General features: G+C 37.7%; 1 protein-coding gene across 1 annotated transcript in view; it reads left to right on the top strand.

The window, feature by feature from the left end:
* Window positions 1-14,779, top strand: part of LOC123549466 (DNA repair-scaffolding protein-like) — a 91,930-nt gene that overhangs the window by 53,423 nt on the left and 23,728 nt on the right. The window contains exons 3-4 of the mRNA XM_053546701.1: window positions 2,272-2,469; window positions 9,246-9,382. Coding sequence (XP_053402676.1) covers window positions 2,283-2,469; window positions 9,246-9,382 — 324 coding nt within the window. The 5' untranslated portion in view covers window positions 2,272-2,282. The remainder of the gene's footprint in view (window positions 1-2,271; window positions 2,470-9,245; window positions 9,383-14,779) is intronic.

Genomic DNA, 14,779 nt, shown 5'->3' with positions numbered 1-14,779 from the left:
TGGTCGCAAACCCACTATGTTGGTTTTCCCATGGCACGGCTCATATTAGTCCTACACAGAGTTAATTTTCTGTAAATATTTTGATCTAGGGGCGGCTTAGCAGAACAGTTGAGCAGACTTCAGTCCAGGGATAAATCAGCTGTAAGAATGTGGTATCATCAACAAGGAAAACCATCTGCTTCACAGGGTGTGTATATGGTTCTCAGCTCCACTAAATTTATAACCTTTACACATTTTTTCAGCCACATATTTTTACTACCTGCATATCACTTGCACAAAACAGTAACACTTAGCATAAGATTTTTATGTACACAATGTTTTGTAAGATATCATTTAAATTAACAGTTTACATGGTATTATACTCTAAACTAAATTTTCCTAGGGTAAGTACATGTACTTTAAATTCATTTTCGCAGGGTATATTCTCTAAACTTAGTTTTGACAGGGTATGTGCTCCTAAACTTGTACTCACAGTTTATAGATACACTTTGCACTCATTGTACCCCCAACAACAAAGTTGTAAGGGGGGGTATACTGGTTTCAGTTGTACCCCCAACAACAAAGTTGTAAGGGGGGGTATACTGGTTTCAGGTTGTCTGTCTGTCTGTCTGTCCATCTGTCCGTAGACGCAATTTTGTGCGCACCATCTCTCCTTATCCCCTTGACAGAATTTAATGTAACTTCACACAAGTGATCAGTACCAACAGTAGTTGTGCATGGGGCATGTTAGGTTCTTTTAGAAAAAAAATTTGCAGAGTTATGGGACTTTGTTTTTTTGTTACTATACTATGTACATAGACACAATCTTGTGCGCACCATCTCTCCTCATCCCCTTGACACAGTTTAATGAAACTTCACACAAGTGATCAGTACCAACAGTAGTTGTGCATGGGGCATGTTAGGTTCTTTCAGAAAAAAAATTTGCAGAGTTATGGGACTTTGTTTTTTTGTTACTATACTATATACATAGACAATCTTGTGCGCACCATCTCTCCTCATCCCCTTGACACAATTTAATGAAACTTCATACAAGTGATCAGTAACAACAGTAGTTGTGCATGGGGCATGTTAGGTTCTTACAGCGACAAAAATTGCAGAGTTATGGCACTTCGTTTCTTGTTAACATACTATGTACATACAGTCTGCATATGCAATCTTGTGTGTGCCTAATCTACCAAACCCTTGCACACAATTTAATGAAACTTCACACAAGTGATCAGTACCAACCATAGTTGTGCATGGTGCATGTTACATTCTTTTAGATAAATATTCTGCATAGTTATGGGACTTTGTTTTTTGTTACTATACTGTATACATACAGTCTATATACATACATAATTATGCAATCTTGTGTGCGTCAAATTGCAATGTACTGTGTCAGTGCAACTGTGTCAGTGCATGCGGGGGGTACATTCATCACCTTTAGTGATAGCTCTAGTTTCCACTAGTTATAATATCTACATGTACTCTAATATTTTCAAAGAAATTAACCCAAACACCAATTTTCATGTCAGGTATGATTGATAAGTTATTGTAGCAGATTTTTGTAAACACTGATCCAGTGTAAAATTACATTTGAGCTGCACCATGAGAAAACCAACATAGTGCATTTACGACCAGCATGGATCTAGACCAGCCTGCGCATCCGCACAGTCTGGTCAGGATCAGTGCTGTTTGCTAATGGTTTCTCTAATTGCAATAGGCTTTGAAAGCGAACAGCATAGATCCTGATAAGACTGAACGTATGTACAGGCTGGTCTGGATCCATGCTGGTCGCAAATGCACTATGTTGGTTTTCTCATGGTGCGGCACTTTTGATTAGTAATTCTTGACTCCTAATGTAAATAGCTGGTCCATGCTTTGTGTTCTTGACCGGTCTGTGGGGCAGCACTATGTTTTGCAGGGTAAAAGTCAAAACTTGAAGAAAAAAATAATTTATTTTTGATGTCATATAATAAAACACATAAAATGGCTTGCCAGTCAACAGTCAGAATGACCTTCAGACCTCGGGCAGTAGTGTTGTCTATTGACTAGCAAGCCATACAGTAAATGTTCACGAAACTATGTACAGTGACAGGAGTGGGTGTCCTATGGTCACACATCTAGTATTTATTGAGGTTTAATTCTTTTGGATTGACACAAACATGCAGTTTATGAAAATTGTGCTCACGGATTTTAATGATTGCACAATATTATTTTTTGGTTCAAAATATTTGTCATGACATTTTGATTTTCATTTGAAAAAAGTAACTTTATTCTTTTTTTATAAAGGCCATGAAACCATGTCAGCAGCCAAAAATAGATCTCTAGACTGGTCAAGATGTGCAGAAGGTTTTGCTGACTTCGACATTGACAGAGGAAATACTACCAAAAAGAGGGCTGAGCCGGTGAAAAGAAAATCTTCCGAATCAGCCTTCAGTCATGGAAATATATTTGAAAAACTGGCCTTTGGTTATGAGGATGAGAAAAGTAAGTTTACTAAATATTTATTTCATTGCTTTATTGACTCTAAATTATTAAAGGTACGTGTTTAAGTTGAATCATGTGTAAAGTTTTTTAAAAATAATTTTTGATAATCTGAAACGTGCTATTGAAATATTGCGGTTGTTGAGTACAAGCAACTGCGAGAATCAACTAAAATTTTCTTAGAGAGACAAGGTGGTGTTTTTCCTGCTTCTTTGTTTACATGTTTCCGTAAGTGGCGTGTAAGAAATAATTGAGGTGACTTGACACAATTCAAAATCCCTAAATTATTACCCGTAGGTCTTCTTTGACATTTTCACTAGAATGGATTACAGTCATGTTTAAACTGCTCTAAGTACATTTGTATTCTGTTTTCACTGTTTGGTGAATCTGTGTCCTTCCTACACCAAATTTTGATGCAATATAACAAGTGCTTTCTCCTTTTACAAAACTTTTTATGGCTTCAACCCATTTTTCAAGTGTAAAGGCCTTTCTCTTAGATGATGCAGACATCTCAATTTGACATACCATCAAGAAACAAAATAGTGGCCTTTAAATTTTCGCCGGTCAAACTTGCTAATGTTATAAAATCTCACAAGTCTCTTGACTGTGAGACCAAAATTAATGACTTAAATCGTAAGAAAGAGTTTTACTCAAACAAACTGATTATCTATTTTATTAAAGTTTTCTTAATCCAAAATCTGACCTGAGGGTGTGATAACTCCATTAAATAAGAGTAGATCATACCTTTAACTCTTATTACGCTGGACACAATTGATTCTGCCTTTGCAACCAGTGTAGATCATGATCAGCCTGCACATCCATGCAGTCTGATCATGATCTGCGCTGTTCGCCATTCAGTCAGTATCTTTTTGGTTAGCAGTCCTTTTAACAGTTAATGGTACTGTCTAAATTGAAAGATGGACAAGTTCATTATAGAAATTTAGCAGGGTAAGGGCTAAGCACTGATTTCATATACCTGTCATTTGATGAACACAGTGATTTTCACCCATTGGCCCTTATTAGGGGTGTAACGATACATCGAAATATCGATGCATTGCGATACTGAGTGTCCTGATAGTATGCATCGATAGAAAAATCACGATCCAATAACAGTCGCCGATAGTTCCTTCAGCAATCGATAGTTTCGATAGTTTTGAAATTTTTGTAAATACATAAATAATTTATAAACCAAGAAACAGAGCCAGCTTTCACACGGTGGCGATACCCTGGGTATGCAGGGGTGCAAAATGGCGGCGGAATCTCTCGATTCAGGTAACATTTTTTATTACTACTGTCTTAATACTTAACCAATTTTAACGAAATAAAGACGAGTGCCCGCTCATAAGAATACTACACCCTGGGCTATAAAGCTTGGGCTCCTGAGTTTCGTAGTTTTTGTGAAAAGTGCAACAGCGCATTCTGACGGAAAAAATGCAACTGCTATGTAGGGGGGCATTTTTATGAAAATGACTAAACCAACTATCCCCGTGTGTTTCGATAAACGGCTTGTAGGGCGGAACCGGGCTTGACATGTTCCAAAGCTGTTGTAGAACTTCAGCAAGTGAAATCGCCAGTTTTCGGCATTTCCGGGCGATTGAAAGGAAATGCTATGTGGGGGAGGTGTTTTCATTATGTTATGTGGGGGTGCTTTTGACATGTGGGGGTGACTTAACTGGCTGCTAGGCTGCTAGAGGCACGCAGTGATATGATCATTTGATATATAAAGTATATATATAATATGGATAGAAATTATCCCAGTGGAAAAAATCTTTTCAAGAATTTTTCATTTTGAAGGTGGATGTGAAGTAAACATATGAATGCCTTCTACGGGCACATTTGGGTACATATCTCTGGAACATATTGTCAACTCCGTCCGCTCAGATTAGTACTTGTATTTTGATAATATTCCCTGTGTTTTTATCCCCGTATCCGTTAAATCGGGGGCAATATCTTTGTTGGCCTCTCTCTCTCACACACAAAACGTAAACATATCATAAAAATATTTAATTTCTTAATTGATGTCTTTGAAACTCACATACTTTACTCTTTTTCATATTACCTTTACATTGATATATAGACGTGATACCATGACCTTCATGATAACTTTTTCACGGTAAGACACTTGGCAATTTTCCTATTTATCAAATTAATGCTAATTAATGATAACTGCTTTACCACTTAGAACCATAGAATATTTTAAGTTTCAACTGTCATGACTATATTTCAATACAATACAACTTCTAATTAATGCCACCTTTAATATTTTTTTCCAATTTCTTTAAAAGAGTTTTTATGAATGTTACCATACGCCGCTTTTTTGTCGCATGGATTGTTCAGTTTACATTACAGCCAAGTTGACAAAGGCTATGGGGAATTTAATTATTTCTGATTTTTAAACGCAAAGATCAAAGTAAAATGAAGGACATTGTCATACTTAAATAGATCAAAGTGAACATCTTGTCACAAGAATTGGTATTTGTGAATACGAGTCAAATGTGTGAAGTAATAAAAAATATTACAGCAAACTAACTGCTTTTAGCGTTTAAACAGTAGATGTCAAATATCAGAGGGACATCAGAATGACTAAGTTCCGACTTTTAAAAGTAAAGATGAAAAGTCAAATAGTTGTTGTTCTTTATCCTATATAACACTGACCTATTTCCAATGACCGCAGAACACATCAGGACCCATTTTAAATGTCTGTAACTTACATTTTCTTGAAGAATATTGTCAGTGCTAACTAAAAATCAAAAGAAAAGTGGGGGTCATGTTTGATGCAAGAAAAATAATTTCAGCCAAACACACAAACTGCAAAATCAGCTAAAAAATGAGACCCCAAATTATACTGGTTGTGTATGATCTACGTTTCCATGAAAATTTTGGTCATGTTGTTATTTCATTATGAAAATGCTACCTACATGTCAAGCATAGATCTGTCATGTGATTTTAGCAAAACAATTGCAAAGAAAATAAGGAAAATAGCTCTACAGAGCAAAAAAAAAAACTGAGGACAATTTGTATCCGCCATTATTACGCGCCATTTTTCTATTTAGTGTCTGTATGCCTAAAGGTAAAATATTAAAGAATATAATTGAACGTCTTGTCAACAAGGTTGTTATTTGATTATTAGCCAAATCGGTCAAGTACTAATTTAGAACAAGTTATGACCAAATTTAATATAATAGATCTAGGCCCCTTATGACACCTACAGCTTTATATCTAGGTGACGAATGAAAATGCACTCTCCAAAGGTCATAGCAGTATCGTGATCAAGTTTCAAGTTTCTAGTGCCAACGATGTATTAGAGGAAACATGCAAGGACGAACGGACGGACATCATCACAATATATATTGACATATAATATGCCTTTAACAGTTAAAAGTATTTTTCGCTGGCTTTATTTGTCCGTATTATTGCGTGTCTCTAGCAGCCAGTTAAGTCACCCCCACATGTCAAAAGCACCCCCGCATAACATAATGAAAACACCTCCCCCACATAGCATTTCCTTTCAATCGCCCGGAACCGCCGAAAACTGGCGATTTCACTTGCTAAAGTTCTACAACAGCTTTGGAACATGTCAAGCCCGGTTCCGCCCTACAAGCCGTTTTTCGAAACACACGGGGATAGTTGGTTTAGTCATTTTCATAAAAATGCCCCCCTACATAGCAGTTGCATTTTTTCCCGTCAGGTTGCGCCGTTGCACTTTTCACAAAAGCTACGAAACTCAGGAGCCCAAGCTTTATAGCCGAGGGTGTAGTATTCTTATGAGCGGGCACTCGTCTTTATTTTGTTAAAATTGGTTAAGTATTAAGACAGTAATAATGAAAAATGTTACCTGAATCGAGAGATTCCGCCGCCATATTGCACCCCTGCATACCCAGGGTATCGCCACCGTGTTTCATTTGCGCCTCGGAAAATGTTTACGTCTCCATTACAATAATTACCCTCACGGAATTAAACTACCACAAAGGACTGGGAAGTCTGGGAGATAATAACTTTATTTTCTTAGAAACTTTGATTAAATATATTTTTAAATAACCTGTTAATCTTAAATGAGAAAATGTACTATGGACATGGGGGAAAGTAGACTACTTGTATGATATAGCAAACTGTTCGGTAGGGCCCTTCATTTAGCGCTGGTACACCTTAGTCCGATCTGTCAATTTTCGTCTTTTTCTATGCTTTGGGTTATTAAACATGTTGACATTCGCAACAAAATGGCCGATTCGTTTAAGTATACTTTGCATAGGTTTATTGTTTTACTTATTGTTTGAATGTTTCAAAGCCAAGGAAGGCAAGAAATAGAAAAAATGTTAAAAATATTTAATGTTAGATTTATTTCTGTCCATTTCAGTTATACAATCATCTCAATGTGTATTAACAGCAATTATAAACAGTGCCGTGTCTTACACACTGTAACAAATTATGTCAGTTGGTAGTTTTACTGTATAAAACATGGTGGCCGATAACTATTGCAATAGTATCGCAATAGTAACCTGCAATAGAATAGTATCGCAATAGTTTTTCAGCAATATCAATAGTATTGCAATAGTCAAAATTGGCCTCAATAGTCACCCCTAGCCCTTATGCTGGCACAGACAGGATCACACTATGTAAAGGTGTCTGCTAATGTAGATTAGACTTTCCTTTTATTTAATAGTTTCTGTATGGCTAGATGATCTTATGAGGTGTTTGTCTATGGTACCTAGTTGACTGTACAAATTATGAAGACTGGTAGTTCAATTTCTGATAAGAAATTATAATAAAAATTAGCATGTTAAGATGCTGTTGGGGTCAATGAGATCAAAAATGAAGATAAACTGACACATTCCTAGGAAGTATGATGGCCAGTGAAAGTATTAAAACTGCTGCAACCGTATATCATGGACACACATCTTAACATTGTACAAACATCTAGGTATTGGCACAAATCTAGCCATGGACACACATCTAGCCATGAGCACACATCTAGCCATGGACACACATCTAGCCATGAACACACATACAGCTATGCACATATAGCCATGGACACACACCTAGCCACGGACACACATACTTAGCCATGGACACACATCTAGCCGTGAACAAACATACTTAGCCATGCTATGGACACACATCTAGCCTTGAACACACAAATAGTCATGGACACACATCTAGCTATGGACACACATCTAGCCTTGAACACACATCTAGCCATGGACACACATATAGCCATGAACACAAATATAGCTATGCACATATAGCCATGGACACATATCTCGCCACGGACACACATACTTAGCCATAGGCTCACATACTTAGCCACGGACACACATCTAGCCGTGAACAAACATACTTAGCCATGCTATGTACACACATCTAGCCTTGAACACACAAATAGTCATGAACACATATACTTAGTCATGGACACACATCTAGCCTTGAACACACATCTAGCCACGGACACACATACTTAGTCATGGACACACATCTAGCCATGACGCGCATCTAGCCATGAACACATATCTAGCCATGAACTCACATCTAACTATTGACACACAGCTAGCCATGGAGACACATACTTAGCCATGGACATACATCTAGCTATGGACACACATCTACAGGTGTTTGCATAAATTCTAGTCTTGCCTTGTACTTCTGAACACATGAAAGGAATCAGTATTAATTTAGTGAAGAAGGGCTACTAGGGTTTGCACGGACCTTGAAAATTCCTTGTATTTCGTGCTACATCCTGAAAACCCCTTGAAAATGACTAATACCATAAAATTGATAAAAAGGACTTGAAAATTCGAGAGAGAAAAAAATTGCTTGAATTTCCTCTTAAAAAGTTGTTTAGACTTGAAGTTGCGGTTTCAAGAAAAAGGAAAGTACTTGAATTTCTTGTGACTCTGTATTTTGTATGAACCCTTGGCTACATTTGATATGAAATTAAAGAAAAATACCTAGTTTTATCATGAAAAATTAACAGATTTGTTTTTAGCAATTTATGCTTGATGTACCTTTAAGGTAAACTTTATGAGGTAACATTTTATGGGAGTAAAGTTAATGAAACCTGAAATATTGGTAAACATGATAAATCCAATATTTCTGTTTTTTTACAACAAGTTGTAGTGATTTTTAGTCCAAATGATGATTATTTTGAAAAGATAAATACTGTAGAATAGTTTAATTTTGTGGCATAAATTCATGGATGGCAAAAATGGCTACTTTTACTTTAATCATGTGGGTTTGAGCCTCACTTGGGGCATTGAATTCTTCATGTGAGGAAGCCATCCAACTGGCTTATGGAAGGTCGGTGGTTCTACCCAGGTGCCTGCTCTAGATGAAATAATGCACGGAGGTGCACCTGGGGTCTTCCTCCACCGTCGAAGTTAGAAAGTCGCCATTTGACCTATAGTTGTTTTGGTGTGGCGTTAAACCACCCAAAAAACAAATACAAGAATTCTGGGAATTTAGATTTTAAAGGAACAATAAATGAAGGCTTTGACATTTTTGGGGGGATTGAATTACATGGATCGATTCAACCACGATTTCCACAAAAATAAGTTGTCCACAAAGACTTATGAATTTGCAGGAAGTGCTGTGTATCTCAGTTCTAGAGGGAGCTGAATTTGTATATCTGTTACCTGTATAAAACATCGCAAATTCAAATAACTTTCCAGTTGGTGAAAATATTATTGAATTTGCAGTTTTTTCCTTTCATGTGAACAAAACATTAATGTGCTATTTTCAAGAAACCTTTTTGTAGAAGTAAGACAAGCTCTGTTATATCATTTTAGGTCAAAGCATAACATGGAGTTCAAGTGAAGATGAGAAAGAAAAAGAAATAAAGATCACCCCAGTTGTGAAAAAGACAAAACGTCAGACCACACCAAAGAAGACAGCTTCTGCAAGGAGATCAACTAGAAGTAGCAATGTAACTTTTCTTTTTTTTCTTTTCTTTTTTTCTTGTGTTAAAAAAAACCTATCTTAATGCTATTAATTTCAATTTCACATTTAATAAAAAAAAATAAAAAAAATTTTTATGCTGGAATCGTCATTAAAATTCAGTGACCTTTCAAAAACTTTGGTTTGGGTTGAGATATTGAAATGAAACTTGGCTTATAGGTAGCATATAGTAAGACCAAGGTTGGGATTGAATTTGGGGTCAGTAGAATCAAGGTCGTGTGTGTGTGTGTGTTCAGGTTTAACGTCTTTTTCAGTCATATAAACGATGGTGTCTGCTTTAGCAGTGAGCACAATGCCCAACTTTATAGTACTGCCTCACTGTTATCACGCCGTAGACACGTGGCATGATACCCCACCCAGTCACTTTATACTGACACCGGGCTGACCGGTCTTAGCACTATCCCCTTAATGCTGAGTGCCAAGCGAGGAAGCTGCTAGTACCATTTTTTACATCTTTGGTATGACGCGGGCGGGGATCGAACCCACGACCTCCCGCACTCAAGGCGGACGCTGTACCACTAGGCTACCAAGGTGGTTGAATCAAGGTCGTGGTCACTGTTACTAAAAAAAGAAAAAAACAGTTTCCACTCAATAACTTACCGCTCAGTAACTTGAGTTTTGTTTGATAGATTGAAATTAAACTTGGCATATAAGTAGCTTATAGAAAAACCAAGGCTGGGATTGCATTATGTGGTCATTCAGGGTTCAGTTTTAATGCCAGTTTAACTGATTTAATGTGCAAACTTAGAAAATTCCACCGTGGCGCAGTGGTCTAGAGCATTTGGCCAAAGCTACCTCTTGTGCTGTGGAACAGATGGGTCGTGGTTCAAATCCATCTGAGTGCCTTGCCTTTTAGCATACCAGAGCACGAAGTGCTCAAGGTGAGCTATTGTGACTGGTCATTGTCTGGCGTCGTTCGTCAACATTTGCCACTCTAGAGGCCACATTTGTGACCCAATCTTTATGAAATTTGGTCAGAATGTTTGTCTTGACAATCTCTAGGTCAGTTCGAAACTGGGTCATGTGGGGTCAGAAACTAGGGAAATAGGCCAGATCAAAGGAAAGTCTTGTTAACAATCTAGAGTGTACAGTTTAAGTTTGAAACTCATGAGAATTGTTCAGAATGTTAGCCTTGATGACCTCTAGGTCAGATTCGAATTTGGGTCATGTAGGGTCAAAAACTAGGTCACCCGGTCATATCAAAGGAAAAACTTGCTAACACTCTAGAGGCCACAGTTGTGACCCAATCTTTATGAAACATGGTCAGAATGTTTGTCTTGATGATCTCTAGGTCAGTTTGGAAACTGGGTCATGTGGGGTCAAAAACTAGGTCAGTAGACCAGATCAAAGGAAAATCTTGTTAACACTCTTAGAGTCCACGGTTTAAGTTTGAAACTCATGAGAATTGGTCAGAATGTTTATCTTGGTGACCTCTAGGTCGAATTCGAATCTGGGTCATGTGGGGCCAAAAACTGTGTCAACTGGTCAAATCAAAGGAAAAGCTTGTTAACACTTTAGAGGCTGAAGTTGTAACCCAATCTTTATGAAACTTAGGATGTTTGTATAGATGATCTTTAGGTAATTTTGAAACTGGGTCAGGTGGGGTCAAAAACAAGGTCAGTAGGCCAGATCAAGGGAAAACCTTGTTAACACTCTAGACGCCACAGTTGTGACCCAATCTTTATGAAACTTGGTCAGAATGTTTGTCTTGATCTCTAGATCAGTTTTGAAACTGGGTCAGGTGGGGTCAAAAACTAGGTCAGTAGGCCAGATGAACTCTGGTGAGCAATATAGGGCCATCATGGCCCTCTTGTTTTTAATCCCCCACCACGAGTGGTGGGGGATTATAGGAATAGTCTCCGTCCTTCTGTCCGTCCGTAACAATTGTGTCCGCTCCATATAACTTAAACCCCTTGAAGGACTTTCATGAAACTTTGGTCAAATGATCACCTTATCAAGACGATGTGCGGAACTCAAGAGTCAGCCATGTTGGCACTAGGTCAGGGTCACAACTCAAGGTCAAAAGTTTGAGGCTTCCATTTTGTGTCAGCTCTGTATCTGCTAAACCCCTTGAAGAAGGATTTTCATGAGAATTTGGTCAAATCATCACCTCATCAAGACAATGTGCAGAACTCGATGAGTCAGCCATGTTGGCTCAAGGTCAAGTTAACAACTCAAGGTCAAAGGTTTTTGCCTTCGATTTTGTGTGTGCTCTATTATCTCCTAAACCCCTTGAAGGATTTTAATATGACTTGGCTGTAATGTATACTCATGATTCTTTTTATTATGTCTGGGAAAGACACTGGTTTTGCCCTGTCCGTCCATCACACTTTATTTCCACTCAATAACTGGAGAACCATTTGACCTAGAACCTTCAAACTTCATAATATGGCAGGGCTTATGGAGTAGACGACCCCTATTGTTTTTGGGGTCACTCCATCAAAGGTCAAGGTCACAGGGGCCTGAACATGGAAAACCATTTCCGATCAATAACTTGAGAACCACTTGACCCATAATGTTGAAACTCCATAGGATGATTGGTCATGCAGAGTAGATGACCCCTATTGATTTTGGGGTCACTCTATTAAAGGTCAAGGTCACAGGGGCCTGAACATTGAAAACCATTTCCGATCAATAACTTGAGAACCAATTGACCCATAATGTTGAAACTCTATAGGATGATTGAACATGCAGAGTAGATGACCCCTATTGATTTTGGGGTCACTCTAATAAAGGTCAAGGTCACAGGGGCCTGAACATGGAAAACCATTTCCGATCAATAACTTGAGAACCACTTGACCCAGAATGTTGAAACTTCATAGGATGATTGATCATGCAGAGTAGATGACCCGTATTGATTTTGAAGTCACTCTGTTAAAGATCAAAGTCACAGGGGCCTAAACTTGGAAATCCATTTCCGATCAATAACTTGAGAACCATTTGACCCAGAATGTTGAAACTTCATAGGATGATTGGACATGCAGATTAGATGACCACTATTGATTTTGGGGTCACTCTATTAAAAGTCAAGGTCACAGGGGCCTGAACATGGAAAACCATTTCCGATTAGTAACTTCAGAACCACTTGACCCAGAATATTGAAACTTCATAGGATGATAGGACATGCAGAACCTTCAGACTTGATAGCATGGTTTGCCTTAAGTAGTAGGTGATCCCTGTTGTCTTTGGGGTCAGTAATTCACAGGTAAAGGCCACAGGTGCCTGAACCTGTAAAACAATTTTTTTGGGGTTAGTAAGTGAAAGGTCAAGGTTACAGGGGTCTGAAGCTTGAAATGGCTTCAATTTAACACCTTGAGAACCATTGACCAAGAACTTTCAAACTTGACAGCATGATTGGGCTGATGAAATACATGACCCCTATAGTCTTTGGGGTCAGTAAGTCAAAGGTCAAGATCACAGGGGCCTGAACCTTGAAAACCATTTCCACTCAAGAACTTGAGAACCACTTGACACAGTATCTTCAAACTTGATAGCATGATTGGGCTTATGAACTAGATGACCCCTAATGTTTTGGGGTTAGTAGTTCAAGTTGAAAGTGATCAAGGGAGTGAAAATGGGACACCCCATCATGGGGGGTGTTTTACAAACAGCTCTTGTTTTCTAAAGAAATAAGACTGTTGTCATATATTTTTTGTCACACACCTTTTGAATGTTTTTTATACAGCTTAAATGATCAGAAGTACCAAAATGTTAGAAATCTTCCAAAAACTGTCTAAAATCTCTTAGACACTTGTTTTAATTAGAAAACGAACAGCCAATATCATGATATCATTAAATTTTCATGGATTCAAAATTCTGTGGATTTTATCAAAATTGCTATTTTATGGGGATATTACTTTACAGAAGACAAATTTTGAACATAAAATGAAAAGGAATATTTCTTGTGCATTGGGATTTAATTTTCTGGAATCCATGAAAATTAGTCCGCCAAGAAAATATATGTTTCATAATATTAAATAAATTTTGAAAAAAAAATTATATGCAAAATCATTTTTGTAGCACATTAAGTTATAAATTAAGTCTTCAAAAAATTTAGTAGTCTTAACCCTTACCATGCTGGACACGATTTATTCTGCCTTTGTGACCAGTGTAGATCATGATCAGCCTGCACATCCATCTAGTCTGATCATGATCTGCACTATTTGCAGTTCAGTCAGTATCTTTTGGTAAGCACCCCTTTAAAAAGTTATTGGTACTGTCCAAAATGGAAAAATGGACAAGTTCATTATATAAAATTTAGCAAGGTAAGGGTTAATTAAAAGTGCAGCTATACCTTCATGAAAATAGCTTCATTTGAGTGAAAACCAGTGAAGTTTTACCACTGAGGCAGCATCTGTCTTTAAATGCCTGAACAAACACCAGCTGTCATTAAGACAAAAAAGACAAGTTTTAACTGAACAAGACATATCTTCTGGTATTAAAGAGATAGATTAAAGATCGCTTTTTTGGAGATAAAAATTCTGTCTTTGTGTTGTGAATTGACAGATTTAATTGAATTGATGTGTGACAATGAGCAGTTGTTGCAGGTTCTGTGAAAAGCTGGAGGGAAAAAAAGAAAGAATTTGAGCTGCATCATGAGAAAACCAACATAGTGCATTTGCGACCAGCATGGATGCAGACCAGCCTGCGCATCCGCCTTCAAAGCCTATTGCAATTAGAGAAACCGTGTGAAGAGTGAACAGCATGGATCCTGACCAGACTGCGCGGATGTGCAGGCTGGTCTGGATCCATGCTTGTCACAAAGCCACTATGTTGGTTTTCTCATGGTGTGGCTCATTTATGTATTTAACGTTTCTGTCAATAATAGTTGGGGGGAAAAATTGCTAGTAAAAGTGGTATTTTTAAGTTGAAATTTCTCATACTTGCAAAAATTTGTAAGTGTAGAAAAAAAAGAAAGTTAAGTTCTAACCCTATGCCAATAGACACAACAGGAGCAGCTGGTAGAGATAGCCACATGTTTGCTTGTATAACTTGTAAACCTTAGTTTTTGTCACTTAAAACCATGTTCATTTACTTCTAGCGAGCTAACAGTTTAATTCATAGCTGTACTGTTGAAACTTGGTATCTTAAATTCCAAGGGAACAAGTGTTTTGTTTTGCTTCCAGGTAATCAAAATTTGATTCTGCCTTTGCGACCAGTGCAAACCACTGAACACAGATGTGCAGGCTGATTATGGTCTGCACTGTTCGCTATTCAGTCAGTAGATTTTCAGTGAACACCCCTTAGAATAGTAAATGCTATTGCCCAAATTGAACGATGGTCCAGTTCATTTTAGAAATTTAGCATGGTAAAGGTTGAAATGATACTTCGTGCACATGTTAGGTGGTGGGACTTGAAAATGTTT

This window comes from Mercenaria mercenaria, chromosome 6, assembly GCF_021730395.1.
Source record: "Mercenaria mercenaria strain notata chromosome 6, MADL_Memer_1, whole genome shotgun sequence".
NCBI lineage: Eukaryota > Metazoa > Mollusca > Bivalvia > Venerida > Veneridae > Mercenaria > Mercenaria mercenaria.
This window is presented reverse-complemented; position numbering and strand designations above follow the sequence as displayed.